Source organism: Arachis duranensis, chromosome 10, assembly GCF_000817695.3.
Source record: "Arachis duranensis cultivar V14167 chromosome 10, aradu.V14167.gnm2.J7QH, whole genome shotgun sequence".
Taxonomy (NCBI): Eukaryota; Viridiplantae; Streptophyta; class Magnoliopsida; order Fabales; family Fabaceae; genus Arachis; species Arachis duranensis.
In genome coordinates, this window is record NC_029781.3 from 17,151,234 (window position 1) to 17,175,946 (window position 24,713).

Here is a 24,713-nt window from a genome sequence, read left to right on the forward strand (position 1 = left end):
CTGGTATCACAGAGTAAAATTGAGAATCTGAAGTAATTCCTCTGAACTCAAACACTTGTAATTTGTTTCTTTCCAGTTTTTATTAATAAAATTCCTCTACTTTTACTTGTTATTCTCTTTTACGTTCATGTTTCTTCCTTCATCTTCTTTTTAATTTCCTGTTTGTTACAATTTCTGCAATTTATTTCACCACTGGAACCTTGCATTTATATGTTTATTTGTTACTTTTATCCCTTTTAATTTTATTTGACGTTACAATTGTGACATTGAAACACCCACATTTTATTTTAAACATTAACAAAAATTTAAGTAAAACAAATTGGCACGTCCAGTGGGATCTTGTCAATAGATTGTAGTTTGTCAAAAGAAAAATCAAGAGTTTTGAATTTGCATGTGGTTGCGCAGTGGTAAGTTCGTGCGTCCAGAGCCAAGGAAATCAGCGTCAATTGACATGTCAAATACTTCCTGCAGCATCTTCTACTTTCAGTGATGAGATTAGAGGAAATGAATGCGAAAATTCTCCCGTGATTTCAAACGCAGAGCCTACCTTACTGTCAGTGAGGCATGATGGCGTTGGCCATGCCTTTCCAGGATTAAATGCAACTCACATAAATACCATAGGGTGGCCACCTTATGGTTTGTCATCGGCGTATGTCCCCCCATGATGACACAAGGATTGCCTGTGCCTCTCTACTCAACTTTTCAAAATCTTCTTTATCAAAATTCATATGGCATGTCAAGTGTACTTATTTTTGGGGTGTCAGGTTCACACATATCACAACAAAATTTTTCACATGCTATTAACACAGGAAATAACAACGCATATAACTATACTACACCTACTGCTACTAGGGTAGAAAATTCTAGGCCTGTGTTTTCTGACAGGTCAAGAGCAATGCCTGTTAATCAATCTAGTCAAATTGTCGAATCTTTAGCAAACATTAGGCAACAGATGGGTGAAAGCTACCCTGATCTAGTAAACATGTTAACTCATCAAATGGTGACTGTTTTGAGTCTTTTCTTAAAAAACACAAATACTAGAATTGAACAGTTAAATAGACAAGTTAATAGAATTGCTACTGTGGTAAATTCAGAAGAAAATGACAACTATGGTTTAGGATTCAATGATGTCAACCAAAATGATGGAGCAATTTTTAATTATAATGTTCATATGTCTAGACATGGTCAAAATGCTGATAATATGTTAGAAAGACTTGGGCAAAATAATATTGGGGGGCAAGATGTCAATCAAGTGATTGAACAAATTCTAAAAAGATTGGGATTTAGTGTTGGATGTACAAATCAACCTCAGTTTATGTCTCATTTTCCTAAATTTATCCAACAAACTGAATTACCAGAGAGATGGAAGTTTCCTAAGTCATTAACTATATTTTCTGAGGAAGATAAAAAATGGTCAGTAAAGCACATTGCTAGCTATACTGTCAAAATCAATGAAGTGGCATCAAATGAGTATTTAAATATGAAATTCTTTCCCTCCTCATTAACAAGAAATGCCTTTATATGGTTTTCTAATCTAAAGCCAAATTTGATTCACTCTTGGAGGCAATTAGAAAAAGGTTTTCATATATAATTTTTTTGTAGCGAATTAAGAATTAGTTTAAGTGATTTATTCTCCATCAAATGTAATGTCGGAGAATCAATTGATAAGTATTTGTCTAGATTCAAAAACATGAGAAATAGATGCTGTACTCCAGTTCCAGACTCTGAAACAAACCGCTCTAGCTACTGGTTCACTGGTCCAATCGGTCTAACCCGGTGGTTCAACCGGAAAAACCGTTTTAGAATAAAATAATAAATAAATTATAAATAAACATCCTAAAATATAATTATAGTTTAATATATATCTTAAAATATCTTCCAAACTTATACCATGAAACTCGGCCAAATAATAATCTCCTTAACTAAGAGCAATTAAGAAATCACTAGGAGACCAACAATAACAAACCAACCAATTATAGCAGTTCATAACCCCCATGCAATATATTAGAGCCAGTGAAATGGTTACCTTTTATTTTTTACCCCCATTATGCTTGTAAAGAATATGGTAGTATGGTACATTACATTAATAATAACATTATGAAACCCAAAGTTCCTACATGAATTCCTTATGACCACCAGCCAACAATTTAACAAGAACAACAACAGAGAGCCTCATCCCACTAAATGGGATCCATTACATAGATCAAATAACAACATTACATCCTATATGTACTTAGCACATTTAACATACCCCCGAAACTTAGGAAAAAATTAGCACTATAAGATTAATATTAAGACTTGAATGAATAACTTCAAAAACTATTTTTCATGTGATATATAGCTCAAAGATATGTGAAGCTCAAAACAATATCTAAAATTATTTTATACAACACAATCTCTGAAATTAAGGAACTCTTTATTTGGGCAAAAAAAATCTAACCATAACAGGTGCAGCTTGAATTTCTGAATCAAAAATTTCATGCAATGCTTGCTCACTTTTCCCAAAATACTGGGTAACAATTTCAGGTCCATTTATTTGGAAAAAATTATCCCAATATCATGAGCACATAATTGAGCCAATGAAATCTTTCCTGTACCAGGTGGACCATGTAGAAGGACTCCTCTTGTGATACGTAAACCAAATCATGAAGACAATCACCATCTAAGCATAATTAAGTCACAACACAGTGAATAACAAACACAAAACAACAGCAATTGAATTTCCAGCAGCACATCACTTCACAAAGAAAGCATAAAACACAAAACATCAGCACAACAAAAAACAGTCAAGTAAAAGTGTAAAACACAACACAGCAGAACATCAGTAATCATGATCAATAATCAAAAGACATTCAATAATCAATTATCATAAGACCTTTAATAATTAGCGAAATCACAACACACAAAACAGGAACAGAACAGAACCATAGCTCATCAGTAATCAAATAATCATTCAAAAAAATTAACATAAAACAATCAAATAATCAGTAATAAAAGAAGAGAGCAGGGGTTGGAGATTTTTAGAATGGCACGAGAGAGCAGCCCTGCGTGCGATGGACGACGGCAATGGCTCGACGGACAGACGAACAGCGGCTGAGTCTAGGGTTTTTAACTTTTTCTTTGGTTGAGAGGACTTGAGTTCTGGAGAGTGGCAACGAGTCGACGACGAGCTGCTCCAAGGCTCGAACAGACTTGAAGAAAAACTAGAAATGGAACAAAAATTAAAGAAGAAGACCAAAGTGAAAATGAAGAAGAGAAGCCACTAACATGGGTCCGTGCCGAGAAGCCAGCGAAGATGAAGAGCCGAAGAGGAGCTGGGTTAGGCGGCGACGCTGAGTAGCTGAGTTAGGCGGCGACGATGGAGGGCTAGGCGGAGGACAACGCGGCTAGGGTTTCTTTCATTCAGAGTTCTATAGAACATGGATGAATGAATGATTGGGGGAAGAGGGGGTTGGGTCACGAAACGAGTGGATCACTGGGTCGGTGGATCCGTTTCTTTTTTCATTTTTTTTTACAAAGTTTAAAAACGGCGCCATTTTATCCGAACCGGCCGGTTACCGATCCGGTCCAACCGGCCAATTTTTGGCCGGTTTGATGATTTTCTACCGGTTTTCCTTCGAACGGTTATAAAAGGAGGACCGAACCGGTTACACTACCGGTTTCTGGTTGAACCGGTTCGACCGACCAGTCCGGTCCGATTTTTAGAACCTTGAAATCAACACTATCATGACATGACTCAACTTACTGAATATGTTAGACAAATTGAACAGTTAAAAGCTGAGAAAGAAGCAAAGTATAAAGAGATGATAAAAGAGAGATTGAATATTCATCAAATATCTCATTAAATAAGCCATATAGAGGATGATCAAAAAGAAATTTCTGAAGTATAAGATGAATAACTTATCTGCAAATAAGGGTTTGATTTTGATAAACAAAAAATATGATAAAAAATGATCTCATCTTCTTTGTTTTTTATTGGTTTTCATTTTTTTTCTTTCATTCTGATCTTTACTTTTTCTTTTCTCTCTTCTTGCTCTGTTTCTCTATCTCTTTTTCTTTTTTATTCATCCTAATCGTCTTTGCCTTCTCTTTCTCATTTTTCTTATCTTTTAAATTTCTATTTCTTTCTTGTCTTTTAGTTCTAACTTTTATTTACCTTGTTATGGTCTTATTTAAAAAAAAAGAGGCATCAAGTTTAAAATTTGGGACAAAAATAATCTCTCATTGACATTTGGGTATGTACTCCATAAATACAAAAGCCTAATTGACTTAGAAATTATGTTGAGTCTATTAGTGTTTGGAGTCAAAACTATTAAAATGTTAGTGTGGAGATTTTATAGGATTAGAAATTTTATCAAATTTAATTGACACCTAGAGTTTAACATATGAAAGAAAGGACTTCACGAAGTTAAGTTTCTGTTACTTCTAAAGTTAGAAAAATTGTGTCAATTAAAACAATGAAAGTGTGTGTCAAAAAACTCTTAACTGAAACATTAAAGGTCAAAACAAAGATCAATTGATACACATTTAATGTGTCAAAATTAGAACAGATATCATTTGATACACCTAAAAATTTCATACAAAAGAATAGATCCCATTGACAGTTCAACTATTAATGTGAAAATTTTATAAACTTAAAAATTCTGTTAAGTCTATTACTAGTAGGCATTTAATCTGTCAAGCAGATGTGTCTAAAATATCAATTGACTCTCAATATCAAAAATAAGAAAAATGTCAATAAACAACTAAGTTTTCTCACTTTCAATCATTGCATATCTTCAAGTGAGAAATCTTGAAGGGCATCTTGTTAGGCAAAAAATTATTATCACTTAAGAAAAAAATAATTTGTTTTAAGTAAATAAATATAAGATAATATTATTATTAACTTATGAAACCAGATTCAATATATCAGGGAAAGCTTTTAATTCACTAGCAAAGAAGCAATTTTTATTCAAAATTTGAATTAAGCCTGAATTATTGGACGTGCGATATGCAGGAGCAGTTATCAACATGGAGTGTCCAAATAGGGTACATGACGGTCATCAAGGAAACAAGTGCGGGAACAGTTACGAGTGCAATTCAAAATTTCGCAAGTGGTGTACAAAAAGTAACTGTCAGCTGACATTAGGCTAGTCTATAAATAAAATTTTAGGAAAACATTGTAATCAGTTCGGTTCTTCTTGAAAAATACTTAGAGACTCAAAAACGCTCTCGGCCTCCCTGGTATCACAGAGTAAAACTGAGAATCTTAAGTAATTCCTCTAAAGTCTGAACTCAAACTTGTACTTTTTTTTCTATTTTTAATCAAAGTTCTTTACTTTTTATTTATTCTTCTTAATCTTCTTCTTTCTTTCTCTTTTAATTTCTGCATTTTACTTTGTTTTCGGCACCTTGCATATTTTCTTTTCATCTTTAATTTTACTTTCGAAACTACAATTGAGACCTTGAGATACCCACAAAAGGAGTCGTTTCCGCTCCTTAAATTAAGATTGTGAAACAAAACTCGAAAATTGTTGATTTATTTGTTGTTAACAATGGAACAAAAATTTGAATAAAACACTTATATTATGAAATACAGTAAATTCACTAATGACAGTAAAACTAATAACAGTTGATAATAGTAATAGAGGATGAGATCAGAAATTTAAAATTTTGATTTGGAAAAAAAATTATTGAAGAAAATTAAAAAAATTTGAAAAATATAGTCAGAGTTTCAACAGGGAATTTAGTTGAATGTAAGTTTAGTGAGTCGGATTGAGTGGTTTTTCTTGAAGGCTCTTGGTCTCACTTTGTGGCCGGCGGTCATCTTCGGAGGTGAAATCCAGGACAAGCGTCCGTGAGTCATTGGCGGCGTACCTGTTAAGCGTAGATCGGAAAAGGTTGTGTGCGTGGATTCGGCTATCAAGGTGTCGGAAGCGGCTTGGAGGAAGGGGTTAATAGGCGCTATATTCAAAGGTATGTTATCATCATTTCTGTCTTTGTCCCCGTTGTTCTTGTTGAGCTCTTTGTTTTTTTTGTTAGTATCTTGGATAAGTATAGATCTTGGAGGCATGCTACTTGGTCATCTTTGGATTATTATTGAAACTTTCATGAAAGTGTCCAACCTCTTTTGGATTCTTAATTTTGTGAATAACAATGTAATATAGGTTTTGTATCCCTTATGTTCTGCTTGTGGATTTACTATTTTATTTTTGCATTACATAGTAAGAAAGAAATCTGTGTCATAACTTGTTGTAGCGAAAAAAGATCTTGCCTCAAAATTGTGGGACCAGCCAAGACAACATTTCTACATGATGAAGGGAGCTTCGACGATCATAAACTACAAAGGACAGTTGGTGAACTCAACAATTCAGCATGACTAATAAAGTCCAAACATCTTTGGTGTCTAGTGCTTATGCCAGAAGCTCTAGATCATTATATTTATACGTTTAATGAGTAAAAAACTTTATGTATACCTTTAATTTGACTTGCAGAGATTGTTCGTCTTTTTATTGTACAAGACCATATGTGGTTTGATTCTTCCAAATGGTTTAGGAGAATTCACAAATGTTATGGTTGTGGACATATCCTATAGAACTCTCATGTTCTAATTCCTTATTTATATTGGTTAAGCTAACATGAAGATTGATTCTTATAGTTATTTTGTCACAAATTTAGTTGAATTAAGCCACAACTATAGTTAATTTTAAGGGAGAGGTTTGGTAATTTTACCTGTAAATTAGTTCTCAGACATAATTGAATGTGTTAACTCGGGTTGATATTTGATAATGATGAGGGTCGGATGCTTTATTTATTTATTGGAGGGTGAGGTAGAAATAAAATGGATCTTGATAAACGTTAGTCTCTGATAAATTTATGAAAAAACTGCAGTTTTACTCTGCATCAATATCTTTTTCCGATATGAAGTTGAAATAGTAGATTAATCTTCTATTTTTTTTTCCTCCTTAGTTCATTGCTGTCATTGTTGTAGAGTAGCTTATGCCTGATGTTGGAAAAATTTATTGCTTATGATAGTGGGTATGTGTCCCTTTTTTTTCCTGATTAAATATGCTAGACTGTTTGTTTAGGTGAATTTCTAAAAAATTTTTTTTTTAAAAGATCTTATAAAAAAGTAAAAGTAATTTTATGTTTGAAAATTTCATACAAAAAAAATCTTTTTATCTATTAATTATGTTTGTATATAACAATATAAAAATATTTTTTGTTTATTTATTATGTAAAAAACATCTTTTTTAAGAAAAAAATCTTTTAGAAAAAGATGTAAATTGTAGTTTTTCAAAAAAAATATTTTTTTATTTTTCTAATACTTTTATTTTTATTACTAAAAATTTATCAAACACATTAAAAAATAAAAAAAATCTTTTTTTATCAAAATAATAACACCCAAACAAATATAAAATGGCATTTATATATGCAAAAAGCTGAAATTTTTATGTTTTACTAATAAAAATAGTCTTCAGGGTCCTAAGTTAGCACTTAGCACTATTATCAAGTTATATATATCTATTATCTGAAATAATTTACTTTCTATATCATTAATAGAGAAAAGTTTTTTTTTCTTGTTAAAATTATTTGAAATTTTTGAGAAATTAAATAATTCAATTAACTGTCAAGACTCAAAAATGTTTTTGGACCATGAATTTCAGGTGAAATTAGTATTTTTTTATAATAGATTTTGTTACGGCCTGGCCCGGGATCCCCGCGGGTCAACCCGACCCGAGCTCCACCCGGCCCGGTCACGCGGCCTTCAACCGACCCGGACACGCGTCCCGTACGGCTCACACGTAGCTATAGGACAGCGTCCTTGGGGATATGGGCCTGACCTCCTGAGGGGGCCCACTACTGGCATGTATATAAGGGGAAGATTGGCTCTTCCCCCGAGGTACGTCATATCCTTTCACCTCATTATTCTGCCCGCCTGCACATCGCTGACTTGAGCGTTGGAGTGTCTTTGCAGGTGGCAACCCCCCCTTATCCTCTCTCCAGGACAAGTGCTCGGCTACTCGGCGGACCCGCAACCTGTGCGACCAAAGCTAAGGCGTCCTCACCCCTACACCAGCTCACCCGATCTGTCCGGAACCCGACAACCGAACATTGGCGCCGTCTGTAGGGACATCCTGCCTAAATGGAAGTCGTGCTGGGTCCCGGCGACCAAGCCCGAGCAGCCGGAGCGGAGGGGGCAGCCTCCGTCGCCTCACTAAGGGGACGGCGGAGGTCCCCCCAACGACACACGAGAACACGACCGTTTGGGGGAACGGGCGGCGACAGCGCCATAATAATGCAGGAGCTACGCCACAGAGTCCAGAACCTAGAACGACAGCTAGCCGACCGGGAGCGGGAGGGACGGTCTACCGATCCCAGCTATACCCCGTCTCCCGGGAGTGAGGAGGAAGACTCTCACAGAAGCCGCCCGCGGCGTACATCTGCATCCCGGACGGAAGCGGAGAGCACGCGGGAGGAGTCACCCATAATGAGAAGGCGAAATGACACGATCATCTACTCCCGCGGCAGAACAACCCGCCGAGCGGCGAGAGGTCGCGAGGACGGGGAAGGGAGATATGAGAGAACACGACAACCTGTAATAATGGGCGTCACCCCGTTCCACCGATCTATCCTCGAGGTCCGGTTGCCGAAACACTTCGACAAACCAACGGACATGAGGTATGACGGAACTCAAGACCCCCTAGAACACCTCACGGCCTTCGAGGCCAGGATGAATCTAGAGGGAGTGGGGGACGAAGTAAGATGCCGCGCCTTCCTGGTGACCCTAGCAGGGCCAGCGATCAGATGGTTTAACGGCCTCCCTCAAGGCTCCATCTACAGTTTCTCGGACATCAGCCGTGCATTCCTGGCCCAATTTACAACGCGGATAGCAAAGGCCAAGCACCCTATCAACCTTTTAGGGATAACCCAGAGACAAGGAGAGCCGACCAGGAGGTACTTAGATCGGTTCAACGACGAATGCTTGGAAATCGACGGCTTAACCGACTCCGTGGCCAGTCTCTGCCTGACAAACGGCCTCCTCAACGAGAACTTCCGAAAACACCTTACCACGAAACCGGTTTGGACAATGCATGAAATCCAGACGGTGGCCAAGAAGTACATAAACGACGAAGAAGTCAGCCGAGTCGTGGCTGCCAATAAGCGGCAGCCCGGTTACGGTCAGGCTCGGCAACAAGGTAACGAGGAAAGAGCAAAAGAAAAAGTTAGGGAGGAGGCAACAAACAAGGCACCTAGACCGTTCCCTCGAGTCGGGAAATTTACAAACTACACTCCACTCGCCCTCCCCATCGTGGAAGTCTATCAGCAAATAGCTGAGAAGGGGATTCTTCCGAAGCCCCGACCACTTAAGGACCGAACGGGAGGAAACAAGAACCTTTATTGTGATTATCATAAGGGTTATGGCCATCAAACGCAAGACTGTTTCGACCTGAAGGATGCACTAGAACAAGCGATAAGGGAAGGAAAGCTGGCAGCTTTCTCCCACCTCATCAGGGAACCGAGAAGACGTTATCGCGATCAAAACGAGGAAGGCAAAACCCCACCGGCCAAGCGGCGACAAGAACCCGAAGACAGAGACCACGGCCTCACTGTGATAAACGTGGTAACGGCAAAAAACGGCGCGCCAAAATCCCGATCGGCACACAAGAAAGACGCTAAGGTTCTGACGATCTCAACCCCGCCGATGCAAAGCTCTAAAAAACCTCCATCCATTTCTTTCGGCCCAGAAGACCAATGGTTCAGCGACGCCCCGGAAAACCCCCCCATGGTCATAACGGCCAGAGTGGGAACCGGCCTCGTCAAACGGATCCTTGTCGACACAGGAGCCGATTCAAATATCATGTTCCGCAACGTGTTCGACGCACTAGGGCTAAAGGATGCCGACCTGACAACTCACCAGCACGGGGTTATCGGGTTAGGCGACCACTTCATCAAACCGGACGGAGTCATATCCCTACCAATCTCGGTAGGGCAAATCCAAGGTCGAAGATCGGCGATGGCCGAGTTCGTAATCCTCCGAGACTCTACAGCCTACAACATCATCTTGGGAAGAAAAACAATCAATGATTTTGAAGCCATAATCAACACCAAGCTGCTAGTTATGAAGTTCGTTACCGATGACGGATCCATAGGCACCATAAAGGGAGACCTCGAGACGGCGGTCGCTTGTGACAACGCCAGCCTTTCCCTTAGAAAGAAGTCCAAGGAAGCATCCGGCGTGTTCCTAGCCGACCTTGATGCCAGAGTAGAGGACAAGCCGAGGCCAGAACCAGAAGGGGACCTGGAGAAGTTTAGAATCGGTGACGAAGAGGAAAAGTTCACATTCGTTAACAAGAACCTCCCACACGAGCTGAAGGAACCTTTGATTGAAATGATAAGGGCCAACAGGGACTTGTTCGCCTGGACACCAGCCGACATGCCGGGCATAGATCCAAAAATCATCTCACATCATCTAGCCGTCAAGGCGGAAGCACGCCCAGTGGCTCAACGAAGGAGAAAGATGTCGGCGGAGAGAGCAGAGGAGGTAGCTAAGCAAACGGCCAGCCTCCTAGAAGCAGGCTTCATACGGGAAGTGGACTACTCGACATGGCTCTCGAATGTGGTATTGGTGAGAAAACACAATGGCAGGTGGAGAATGTGCGTGGACTACTCTGACCTTAACAAAGCATGCCCCAAAGATTGCTTCCCCCTCCCCAACATAGATGCACTCGTCGACGCCGCGGCGGGATACCGGTATTTGAGTTTCATGGACGCCTACTCCGGTTACAATCAGATACCGATGCACCGTCCCGACGAAGACAAGACGGCGTTCATAACGCCAAGAGGAACTTTCTGCTATAAGGTAATGCCATTCGGCTTAAAAAATGCGGGGGCAACATATCAAAAGCTGATGAACAGGATATTCCACGACCTCATAGGGAAAACAGTTGAAGTTTACGTGGACGACATCCTGGCAAAAACAACACGACCTGACGACCTTTTGAACGACCTGGCAAGCGTATTCGCGTCCCTCCGTCAACACGGTATGCGGCTGAACCCCCTCAAGTGCGCCTTCGCCATGGAAGCCGGCAAGTTCCTGGGATTTATGATAACTCAGAGAGGGGTAGAAGCTAACCCGGAGAAATGCCAGGCAATACTCCAGATGAAGAGCCCGGGTTGCATCAAGGACGTTCAGAGGTTGGCAGGACGGCTGACCTCATTATCCCGGTTTCTCGGAGCTTCGGCGACAAAGGCCCTACCATTCTTTAACCTCATGAAGAAAGGGATGGCATTTGAGTGGACACCCGCATGTGAAGAAGCCTTTCAGCACTTCAAGGAAATCCTGGCAGCACCTTCCGTTCTCGGGAAGCCAAAGGACGGGGAACCACTATACCTATACCTCGCTATAACAAGCGAAGCCCTGGCCGCAGTTCTGGTACGGGAGGACGGGAAAGCTCAACAGCCAGTCTATTTCATAAGCAGGGCCCTGCAAGGGGCAGAATTAAGATATAGCAAGTTGGAAAAGCTAGCCTTGGCACTTCTAACTTCCTCGAGAAGGTTAAAACAGTACTTCCAGAGTCACCAAGTTGTCGTCAGAACGGACCAAGGGATCCGGCAAGTTCTCCAAAAACCCGATCTGGCGGGAAGAATGATGACTTGGTCCATCGAACTCTCCCAATACGACATACGGTACGAACCCCGGCAAGCCATCAAGGCGCAGGCCATGGCGGATTTCTTAGTTGAAGTGACGGGAGACCCAAGCGAAGAGGTGGGTACACGGTGGAAGCTCCATGTGGACGGAGCCTCCAACCAGACCTTCGGAGGTGCCGGGATCATCCTGGAAAGCCCGATTGGGGTTGTATACGAACAGTCGGTCAGATTCGAGTTTCCCATCTCGAACAACCAGGCAGAATATGAAGCCCTTATAGGAGGCTTAATCCTAGCGGCAGAAGTCGGCGCAAGAAGACTGGAAATATGCAGCGATTCCCAAGTCGTCACTTCCCAAGTAAACGGTAGCTACCAAGCCAAAGACCCCTTGCTACAGAAGTACTTGGAAAAGGTTAAGAGCTTGAGCCAAAAGTTCGAAGAGGTCACGGTCCACCACGTACCTAGAGAAAGGAACACACGGGCAGACCTCCTATCAAAGTTGGCCAGCACAAAGCCAAGGGAAGGAAACCGATCCCTCATCCAAAGCATGGCAAGAGAACCGGCAATCACATTGCACATGACAACCCTAGATCTTTCCTGGCTAGACCCCATCACCAACTTCCTAGAACACGGTAAACTCCCTAGTGATGAAAAGGATGCGGCGAAATTGAGGAGGGAAGCAGCCAAATACGCCGTCATCCAAGGACAGCTGTTCAGGAAGGGGCTCAACCAGCCCCTACTGAAGTGCCTACGCCCCGACCAGACGGACTACGTCCTCAGAGAAGTCCATGAGGGCTGCTGTGGGCACCACATCGGAGGTAAGGCCTTAGCGAGGAAACTAATCCGAGCCGGATATTACTGGCCGTCGATGATGACGGATTCCAAGGAGTATGTCAAAAAATGCGTAAAGTGCCAACAGAATGCCAACTTTTCCAGGGCGTCGGCCTCCGAGTTAAGCTTGCTAACGACCTCCCGACCATTTTCTCAATGGGGAGTCGACCTCCTAGGGCCCTTCCCAGTCGGCCCTGGGCAAGTCAAGTACCTCATAGTCGCAATTGACTACTTCACCAAATGGATAGAAGCCAAACCACTAGCTAGCATATCCTCGTCCAATTGCAGGAAATTCATGTGGAGGCAGGTGATAACGCGATTCGGGATACCAGAAGTCGTCATCTCAGACAACGGCACGCAGTTTACTGACAAGAAGTTCACGGAATTTCTCAACGGCCTGGGTATAAGGCAAAGGTTCTCTTCGGTAGAACACCCTCAGACAAACGGACAAGTAGAGTCCGCCAACAAGGTCATCCTTTCGGGGCTAAAAAAGAGGTTGGACAATAAAAAGGGCGCTTGGGCCGACGAACTCGCGGCGGTCCTCTGGTCCTACCGAACAACCGAACAATCCTCCACTAAGGAAACTCCTTTCCGACTAACGTACGGGGTAGACGCAGTAATACCCGTAGAAATCGGTGAGTCGAGCCCACGGCTGCTTTTGAAAGGAGTGGAGGAAGCCATAGAAAAAGACCTGATAGATGAAACCAGGGAAATGGCCCATCTGACAGAAACGGCGCTAAAACAAAGAATGGCTCTGCGCTACAACACCAAAGTGATCAAGAGGGAATTTGAGCCGAACGACCTCGTCTTGAGGCGAAATGATATCGGCCTACCGACCCCCGGAGAAGGCAAGCTGGCGGCGAACTGGGAAGGCCCCTACAGAATCAAAAAAGTGCTGGGAAAAGGAGCATTCAAGTTGGAAAGGCTTGACGGCAAAGAAGTCCCGAGAACGTGGAACGCGGACAACCTAAGAAGATTCTACTCCTAGAGAGTGGCCCGACAAGCCGACCAGGCTAGCTAAGTAGTCAATTTGCAAATTTAACTTTTGAACTTCTCATAGCGACTTACGAGTCCTTTACACGATTACCGAATAAGATATACTTGTGCAAATTTTCTCTCCTGTTTTGTCACTCAATTTTCCAGATAGACCACCCCATCACGACCAACGATGACGCACGTTCCCGGGACTGATCACCCCGGGAACCCGTCAACCACCATCGTAACGACTACGCGAAATACCGTGGGCCATTGATATATGACGACAATAAACCAAAAACGGTTAATAGAAACGGAAACACGACCAGACGAAAAAGGAAAAGTTTATCACGACAACGCGAGCAAACGATTAATACGGTCACTGATCACAAGCCAAAATAAAACGGCTAAAATCAAATTGTTCACAAGCCAAAACGGCAAAAACTAAAATTGTTCACAAGTCAAAACAAAACGGCTAGACAAAAACTCTAAACAGAAGATTCATTTCTTGGGGGCGTCGACGACTTTGCCATCCTGAATAACTTTGAGAACTCCAATCGCCGACGTATCGAACTCGGGAGCAATGACCTTGACCTGAGCTTTAAGAGCCTCCTCGGTCGCCAAAATTGCACCCTTCCCCTGCTTCACGACATCTTTGTACTTAGCCTTCCACGTTGCTAATTCGGCCTCCACGGCCTTCTTCTCCTTTTCCACCTCGGCCACCCGTTTCTGCGCCGCGCCGACCTGGCCCTCCAAAGCCATCTCACGTTCGACAAGACGAGAAACCGTGGCGTCCGAATCCTCTAACTTCTTCTCAACAGTGGCAGTCTTTTTCTCGGCAGCAGTGGCCTTCTTCTCGGCGGCGTCAAGTTTTTCATTTGACTGAGTCAACTGCTCCCGGAGAGTCTCGACTTCAGTTTTTAGTTCATTGTTAGCCTTCCCACTAGCTTCCAACCTCCTGCAGAGGGACTCCATCCCGGACAGCTCAAACTCGGCCTTCCGGGCTATCACGGCACCCCGCAGAAGGGTTCGGTACATCCACCTCGCCTGCCCGGCAAGGGAAGACTCATGGAAGTACTCCTCAGTACCAGGGATCAGCTGGGAATCTATGAAGTTCCCAGCATCAAAATTTCTCTCCATGACGGTAAAGACTCCCTCGGGACTGGAGGACATCTTCCTCTTCCTCTTGGGGTTAGGAACCTCCTCCACGCCATCATCGGTTTCAGGGGCAGACGTCGAACCCCCGGTGCCTACCACTTCACGGAAAGGAGAGGCATGAACCGTTTTCTCGCCTTCGACCTGGGCGGCTTGGGTCGAGGTCCCGGTCCCGTCAACCGCGGCCTCTTGCCCTGAAGTAGTTTTGTCCTCCGGAGGAATTGTAGACTTCTCAGTGGCAGATTTTTCATTATCCCCTTCGTCATCACTGGCGCAGAGGAAAGTTTGGAACAAGTTGGGAAGACCAGTCACCGACGCAGACATCTCCACTGCAGAAAAGTAAAGAAGGTCGGTTAATCGCCGCAGAATATCAATAAAAGTCAGTAAAAGCAAAAAGGTAAAGGGTAAAGTAAAAGTTCCTCACAAATATAATTACGACCGGACTCCCGGTCACCCATAAGGAGGTGGGGATTCACTAGGTTCTTCCCAAAGACTGCCACCAGCACTTCGGCAATCTGCCTATCCACCGCCGACATGCCGTTATAGGTTACCTTAATGAAGGTATTGGACCCTGCCCCGAAACTCCAATAGGTCGGGATGAGCCGTACTCCCTCCAATGACAACCAAAAGGGGTGACGACCTTTGACAGGGCGGACTTTGAAATATTTGTCCTTAAACCCGTGGTAGGAATCTTCAAACAAACCAAAAATCCTCCGACCTTGGGCAGACCGGAAGGACATGAACCCCTTTTTGTGTTTCCCCTCCTTGGAAGGGTTTGTGAGGGTGAAAAAGAAGAGGAAAACATCTACAGACACCGGCAGTTCGAGGTATTCACAAACCATCTCGAAACAGCGGATCGAGACCCAACTGCGACGGCGACACGGAAATTCGACTTAAAAGCGCCATTTGGAAGGCTGAGAACGGGATACGAACGCCGACTTGGGTGAACATGGACTTGTAGAACCAAATCCAGTCGGCAACTCGGGGGTGGTGGAAGTTGATTTCATACAATCGCTCGTGAGGAGCCGGGACGAAAACGTCATAATTGGCTTCCTCGTCAGTCCCTCCACACAAGTACCCGGCTTGTCGGAACTCGGTAAGCTCCTCCTCGCCCATTTGGTTAGGCGAATCTTTCAAGTCAGAAATGACCCAAGCATATGGATCGTACGCCGCGGGGTTAACGGAAGCCCGGGAAACCGTGCGAGCCATACCTACATGGGGGGACCATCCAGTCAGTCTAAGAGATCGGTTGCTCAGGCCAAATACAGACACTACCCCCACGACTTCCCGACCAAGGCCAATCAAGACTAAATCACGAAAAGAACGATAAAAGCCTACCCTGGAATGGTACTCCCCCCTAACACATCTAGTCGCAATTAAAAAAGCTACACAACGACAGCGAAAACAAAACAACAGACATGCAAAATAATGCATAAAAGAGAATGTGATTCGAAAGTTTACCTGAGTTAGTGAAAGAACGACGGAGCAGCGTTAAAGAAAGATACGAAGGAAGAGGCGCACAAGCAGCACTGCAAAGAAATGATGGGATTTGGGAGCAAGAAGATGGCAGAAAAGGGAAGATACAAAGAAAGAAAGGAGTGCTTAAACTGGTCCATTTAAAAACTACCCCAGGAAGCGCGAAATGTCTGGGGGCAGAATGGTCTTTTCAGCAAGTGTTTTTTACCCCATTATGAGCATTTAATGTTCGGCGCTGGGAACGATGCGACGAAACGGTTGCTTGTGCAATCAAAAGACACGCGCGATGAGGACATATCCTTATCACGAGCGGCCGACCTGACCAGAACGGACGAGATACGAGACGACACGCCATCGATAGCTCCCACGACTATCACTGGCGCGTGGGGGCACTATTACGGCCTGGCCCGGGATCCCCGCGGGTCAACCCGACCCGAGCTCCACCCGGCCCGGTCATGCGGCCTTCAACCGACCCGGACACGCGTCCCGTACGGCTCACACATAGCTATAGGACAGCGTCCTTGGGGATATGGGCCTGACCTCCTGAGGGGGCCCACTACTGGCATGTATATAAGGGGAAGATTGGCTCTTCCCCTGAGGTACGTCATATCCTTTCACCTCATTATTCTGCCCGCCTGCACATCGCTGACTTGAGCGTCGAAGTGTCTTTGCAGGTGGCAACCCCCCCTTATCCTCTCTCCAGGACAAGTGCTCGGCTACTCGGCGGACCCGCAACCTGTGCGACCAAAGCTAAGGCGTCCTCACCCCTACACCAGCTCACCCGATCTGTCCGGAACCCGACAACCGAACAGATTTCTAATAGAATTCAAAAACATTAATGATTTTTAATATTTGGCATAAAAGAAAATTTAGAATGGATAACAATAAAAAAAATTTATTTTTTGTTACATGTATCTTTTTGTCATTGAATACTTTAAAATGCCAATATTAAAGAATGGTTGGGAGATGATATACTATGCGAAGTGTTAGAAGACATATATCTAAACAGTGAAAGTATTTTGTGATGCATTATTAAATGAAATATATCTGAATTAAGGAAATGTAAATGAAATTATAAAAAAAATTAGAATTCCCATGTTATTTTTAAATTAAATATTGTTTTTGGGTTAGAATATATTTTTCTAAGAATAATATTTAAAATTTAAGATATTATTCTTATAAATTTGTCAAGTTATTTAATTTTTAACAAAAAATAATTAACTTCAAAATAAATTAATAACAAAAAAATGAGACTTCCAAAAAAGTCAATAACTTGTTTTTATTTATTTGTAAATAAAAATTTTTTTTAGTGAACAAGCATGAACATAAACATACACTTTAAATTCAAGTGAAGTAAAATTGTCACTCTAAAAAAATATGGAGGCTTGCGAATTAGAGATATCTAATATGTAAATTTTGCTTTATTAAGAAAGTTTGTTTGGCAATTACTGTATAATAAAGATAAGTTTTGGGTAAGAATTATGTTGGCAAAATATTTACTTTGAAGTTCTTGCTTTTCACCTAATTTTTCTAATAATGTTTCAAGCACTTGGCGAGCGATTTATAAAACAATAGAAAAGCTTCGATGGTTTTGATTGGTGTACAGGCAGTATGTCTCAATCCAAATATTATGCTTGGCGACCATGTGAAATGCTAACTCCTTTGTCTCCTTTTGTGCACATTTCTGATTCTCACTTGAAGCTAGACGATGTTTGACACCATGGACATTGGCGGTGGGATATTCTTTGCATAATGATTCCGGAAAAGTTAAACTTGATTTGATGCTCTTTGATCCTATCAAGCAGGCAGGAGATAAAACAGGTTGGTTTTGGACAAACTCAAATACTCTCACCTACTCGACTAAAAGTGGGTATAAATGGCTATTGAAGAAGAAATTTGGCTGGAATGATAATGAAAATTGGCTTTGACTTTGGCACTTGATAATACCGGAGAAGATAAAGTGTCTGCTCTGACATTACCTCAACAACGGAGTTCCCACAGCTAGTTACCGGTTTCAAAGAGGTCTTGCTACTTCTGATTTTTGTCAAAGATGCTATCTTGCTCTAGAGGATATTAACCATTGCTTTAGGACTTGCCAAAAAGCTCGTCAGATTTGGATTAGCTTAAACTTGGGAATGATCGCTGAGGACTCTAGTTTGGATTTTGTGTCTTGGATTCGTTCTAACCTCAACAAAAATGAGTTTCTCTTTACAGCGGCCTTTTGGTGGATTTGAAGGGATAGGAACAATGACATCTTCCATCAAGATGGTCCATGGAGTAAGGAGAAAATTGTTCACTTAGTTAAACATGCTGCTCAAGATTTCTCTAATGTTGTTACCACCCAAAAATATATTATTCCTTCCTTTTTGTAATATAACTAGGAACCACCCTAATGAATGTCTGTAAAGTGAACTGCGATACAAGCGTTTTTTAAAATAAGCAATTAGCTGGTTTTGAATGTATTATTAGAGACAGCATGGGAATTTGGATAAAAAATTGTTCTGCCAATATACCTCTTTCTAGTGTTCTCTGCTGTGAGTTTCATGCTATTTGGAGAGGGGTTGTTATGGCTTGGGATTGCAAGTACAAAGAGGTCATATGTGAAACTGATAATCTTGATGCGTTTCTTTTTGTTTCGCAAAGCACAACTAGTATGATTAAGAATGACTCTGATCTACTTGACAAAATAAAAAAGATGCTCCAGCGCAATTGGATAGCTACGTTAGTGCTCATCCAGCGCACAGTAAACAGAGCGGCTGATTTAATGGCTAAAACTACTGCTTTAAACAAGCAGGTGTACCTAGAGTAGTTACTGCCCCCTAATAATTTAGACATTATTATTAGAGAGGAGTACTACTCTTTCTCTTAGATAATTTTTCTTTGTGTTATGTTCAGTCACAAAAAAAAAACATGCACTTTGAATTACTCTACATCTCATACCTAATGGAATTTGGCAATGGAAAAAGCTCTACATCCATGTAAAAATACATGGATGTTATCCAAGTAACTTCCTCCACACATGCGTTCCCACACCCCACAGTCGTTTGTTATACACGCGCTTCATATAATGTATCGTGTTTTCGTGCTTCTTCTTCTTTTTCTTCTTCTTCTTCTTCAACCTAATAAAATTTATCGTTCTCTTCTGTTCGCGTTTTTCTTCTCTGCTCGCATTCTTCATTATTGATCTGCATTGAATTTAACGTAATAAGCTCCGTCGTTCTTCTTCTTCTTTGTTTTCTTCTTCGATCTACACTTCTGAATGGAAATAATGAATGATTCAACTTCAAATCAGTTGAATGAGGTTATTATGTTGAGACAGCTAGGGAATGATTGCTGCATGCTATCACAATAATCTTAAACATTGAACAAAGTAAAAGGAGGCCACCGAACCGAACAACATTCATTTGGTGAACCGAAATCACAAAGGCCACCAAACCGAACAATGTATATGTGGTGAATAAATGGTGATCAACTTTCAATCAATAAGAATAGTATTTCTCCTCCTCCTCCTCCTCCTCCTCCTCCTCCTCCTCCTACCTAATAACATTCGTTGTTTTTCTCTGTTTGTGTTTTTCTTCTCTGCTTGCATTCTTCATTATTGATTTGCATTGAATTCAATGTAATAAGCTCCATCGTTCTTCTTCTTCTTCATTTTCTTCTTCGATCTACACTTCTGAATGAAAACAATGAATGATTCAACTTCAAATCAGTTAAATGAGGTTATTACATTGAGACAGGTAAGGAATGATTGCTGCATGCTACACAATAATCTTAAATATTGAACAAAGTAAAAGGAGGCCACCGAAGCGAACAACATTCATTTGGTGAACCAAAATCACAAAGGCCACCGAACCGAACAATGTACATGTGGTGAATAAATGGTGATCAACTTTCAATCAACAAGAATAGTATTTCTCCTCCTCTTCCTCCTCCCCTTCCTCCTCCTTCTTCTTTCAAATTTGTGCTCGTAGGTTCTTCTTCAGTTCAGTGGATAGTGTAACTAGGGCTTTGAAATTGGTTGTTACTCTGTTTAGTACTTCTTTTGCATGGAGAAATACTATTCTTGTTGATTGAAAGTTGATCACCATTTATTCACCACATGTACATTGTTTGGTTCGGTGTCCTTTGTGATTTCGGTTCACCAAATGAATGTTGTTCGGTTCGGTGGCCTCTTTTTATTTTGTTCAATGTTTAAGATTATTGTGATGCATTTCGAAAGAATAATCCAAATCGCACTCATTCAACTGATTTTAAAGTTGATTCATTCATTGTTTCAATTCAAAAGTCCAGATCGAAGAAGAAAACGAAGAAGAAGAAGAACCACAAAGCTAATTATGTTGAAGTCAATCCAGATCCATAACGAAGAATGTGAGTAGAGAAGAAGAAGAAGAACAAGAAAGAAAATACGAGCAGAGAAGAACGGTGAAGCCTATAGCGCAAGCAGAGAAGAAGAAGAAGAAGAAGAAGAAGAAGAAGAAGAAGAAGAAGAAGAAGAAGAAGAAGAAGAAGAAAAAGAAGAAGAAGAACTGAGGAATAAGTAATATTTTTTCATAATGAGCGGGCGCGTGTTTTCACTCTCATTAATGTGCGTGACTCTATTTGGGATTGGGCCAACTTGGTTACATGATTACATGGATGTGTAGCGCGCCCGTTTTACAATATGGGTGTTCAACTATCGTTTTTTTTTGTACGACCCACTGCATATAAATTAATAAGAGGTTTTGTCCATTCATAAGCAGCCCACATGATAGACACATTTTTTGTCAAGACATTTCCAAACCCGTCCTGCGGTAACAAATAACAATTACCATGCTTCAATTGATTACCATTATAAGGAAAAGTATATAGAACCAACTCCAAATCAGTTAAGAATGGAACAACTTAATTAATTATAAATATAGTAATTAGTTTTATTTATTTATAATAACATCCTGAAACCATCTTGCCACATGTCATATGCTTATACGCTGGTCAAACCTTAACCACTCTTGGGCGCCATACAGGAGCGGAGCTTAGTTCAGACAAGGGAGGGCCATGCCCCCAAAACTTCTATTAAAAAATTAGTAATAGTTTTTTAAAAAATAAAAAATAGTTAAGTTGGCTCAAATATTATATTATAACTTAAAATACCAAAGTTCAATCTATATCTCTTGCTTTTATTGCCCAATAGTTTTTAGTTTTAAACATTCAAAACATGTTAGTAATCAGCTAAAAATGGAACAACTTAATTAATTATAATTATATTAATAATTAATTTTAAATTTTTTAAATTCAAAATTTAAAAAATTTAAAATTGATTGAATAAACCTAATTAAAACCTATAAAAACATTTCTCTTCTCTCTCACATTAACCTATTCACCTCCAACAACCACACACACAGACTCCTCTCTCTCACCGTCAGGCCCTCTTCACTGGAAGTGAGCATTTTTAATGAAATTGGTTTTTCGTATCGGGTAGTTTCCATCATTGGTGGTGGAAAAAGGGAAATTGATCTGTATGCCTATATCTTTGGAGCTGATTTGGTTGTTTTCTTCTTATTTGCTATTTTTTATCAGTTAATTATGAAAGCTAACTGTAAGTTTCTTGAAGTCTATCAATTTGAAGATCAATTTTCAGAAGATTTTGTTTTAGTTTTGATGGTATTTTTTTATTGAAAAACTCACCTTTTTCAGTCTCTCATATTTATATAAATTCACATCTATCTATTCACTCGGAGAACGAACTTAACCTGCAGGTTGTCTTTTTCTTGATCGTACTTGATCGCATCATATACTTATATTCATTTGTAACAGTGAAGGTTATTTTATATTTATTCAACCTTATTCTCTTCACATATTTACAAGAATTGTTTGCTTGAAACTAGCTAGAAGATACACCATTGCAGATGGGCTGAAATATGAAAAATTTCATAATAAAGGCGTTGACTCCTCCATGGCGAGTGATGGTTTCAAGCAGCCGAAATAATCTACCATAGTTTCAAGTGAATGAAGATTTGAGATCATGAACAATTATAAAAATATAAAAAAACATTCATTTAATATGAAAAAAAACCATCCTACTGCTTAACAAAAGAAATATCTAGTTATATTTAATAAAAATAATTAGATATCTATAAAAATTAAAAAAAAATTATGAAATTCTTAAAGAAATAGAAACATTCACATTTGCAATACAAAAAATTCAAAAAATATATAAAAGAACATCCATTTAGTATGAAAAAGAAACATTCTGATACTTAGTAGAAGAAACATCATAATGCCTAGCATAAGCACCATCCACGTAGAGGTTTTGAATTCACCCAGAGACATTTGGCTAATTTTTTGCTAGTACCCTCTTGGTTCCCCAGTATTGTTGTTGTATAAATTGATAAAAAAATCAATAAATATTATAAATGTTAATATTTGTCCTTCTAACTTCTTTTTTACATATTTTACAGGATATATATTCAAATTTTTATATAAAATAATCATGAAAAATCAAAGAATTGATGCATTTTTTAAGAGGAAGGTTAATATTTAAGAAGGAGAACATATAACTTTTACAATATCAACACCTGTAGATAGTTCTTCTATTTTAATGAATCACGAAGAAAGTGAGATATAACCTTCAAAAGTTCAAAGAGTTGCATCTGATTAGTTTGACCTTAATTTTTTGAAACGAGAACCTAAAAAGGCTTTAAATTTGGCAATATCACCAAAATCAGAAAAATGGGGTTAGACGAGCTTATCTTAAATGGGGTCCATATTAAAACTATATTGACAATTATTTTCTATCTGGCCGCACCAAAATTTTATTTCAAACTCCGCAACTGGCGCCATAACCTTGACCACAAGAGGGATTTGGATTCTCTAAATTTTGAATTTAACTTTATAGGGTAAAGTATGATCTCTCACAATTTATTTCATAAGTAAGACCAAGAGAAAATATGAGAGAGAAACTATTCAAAGGTGAGAGTCTGAGAGATCACATTTTATTCTTTAAAGTAAAAATTCAAAATTTAGAAAATCTAAATATAATGCTTAATACTTTAGTCTAAGAATCAAAATAAACAATGAAAATAAAAGAGGGGAAGGTACAGGTTCATGCAAAAATTGAGGAACTTCCTAATGTATTATGCTTCTCTATTTTTTTTCTACGATAGCTCTTAGTCTGTCAAATACAAAATTAATCCAAAATTTGTTACTGTATACATAACACGAAATTTGAACCTCCAACATTTATTTAGACGAATTAATAAGCTAATTATTAGACCACCTAAATTAGTTATATCTTTCTAATTTTAACCATGTAGTTCATAACTATAGTCCAAAATAGATGTCGCAGCCCAATATATTGAAATTCATAAACGCATTCTAGTGTTTTACTTCTAGTGTATCGCATGCCCTTCCTAAGATTATAATTATTATTACCCGTATGTGAATCTTTCGTTATCAACACGAAGTACAAAAGCACTCCCTCAAAGCTCAAGGTTCTGAGCATTAATGATTAGAAAGTCAAGAAAAGAAAAAAAATGAGTTTAATGAAGTTCTCTAATTCAAATGCTTGTGGTGTTTATGTATCAAGTGGTAATACCTAAAAACAAAGCATTTAGAATCGTAGCTTTGTTATTAACTCATGGGGCAAAGCACCCAAAAGGTGAAGCTAATAAGAAAATCAAAAGCTTGTTTCAAGGAAGAATTATAAGAAAAAGATTTCATAAAGTGAGCTAGATAGAAGCATCAATCATTTACATTTTTTTTGTGATTGTAGCATGCATAGAAAACTAGCTTGCCATGAATATTAACTTGCTATTCTTCTAACCTTGGACTGTAAATCTCTATTGCATGATTCTTTTCTTGCTTGAGGACAAGCAAGGTTTAAGTTTGGTATTGTGATGCGTTTGCATATTTGCTATATTAGCTTGTTGGTTTAGTTAGTTTTAGCTTAGTTTCATTCACTTTTTTAAAATAAACAAGCAATTTTGTGAGTTTTCCTCCATGCATTCATGAACCAAGAACTAAGTGAAATCTGGCATAATCTATGCAAATGATTCAAGAAGCTTATATGCAAGTTGATGTGAATAATTCCCTTGAAAATTAATGCATAAGATGGCAAAACTTTGAGGAAAATTCTTTGGTTTATGTTAGGTGATGAAGCAAGAAGATAATGGAGTAAGAAAATCTTAGAGCAAGGAGGAACAGCAAGTTGGCAACTTGGAAACCAAGTTGGCAACGCCCATTTTTGTGCAACCAGGAGGAACAGCACGTTGGCAACTTGGAAACCAAGTTGGCAACGCCCATTTAGGTGCAGCCAGGAGGAGCAGCACGTTGGCAACTTGGAAACCAATTTGGCAACGTGCTAGTCTGTATCCAGCAGAGTTGGCAGCTTAACCTTACCTCCTTCAAGGATACATAACTTGAACCACAGAGATCCAATTGACATGCTTCTAGTTGTGTTAGAAAGCTGACATCCAGAACTTTTCAACGATATACAATAGTTCATAATGTAGTATGAAATGGAAGCTCAAATCAGAGTCATCTTTAAGCCCCAAAAACAAGGAAATGAAGTTGTAAGTAGAGGAGGGGCGTTGTCACTGGCGTGTCCAGCAACAACGTGGGCAACAACGCCAGCAACCCTGGAGGATGATGTATTGCATGTTGCCAACCTG

The 24,713-nt window shown here is 40.1% G+C and overlaps 1 protein-coding gene across 1 annotated transcript; it reads left to right on the top strand.

The window, feature by feature from the left end:
• Window positions 1-8,125: 8,125 nt before the first annotated feature.
• Window positions 8,126-13,447, top strand: LOC107469300 (uncharacterized). The gene has a single exon (XM_016088680.1). The coding sequence runs from the start codon at window positions 8,126-8,128 to the stop codon at window positions 13,445-13,447; it is 5,322 nt and encodes a 1,773-aa protein (XP_015944166.1).
• Window positions 13,448-24,713: the final 11,266 nt, after the last annotated feature.

Coding starts and splice junctions, on each gene's coding strand:
- LOC107469300 (XM_016088680.1), top strand. CDS start 8,126: ATGGAAGTCGTGCTGGGTCCCGGCGACCAAGCCCGAGCAGCCGGAGCG.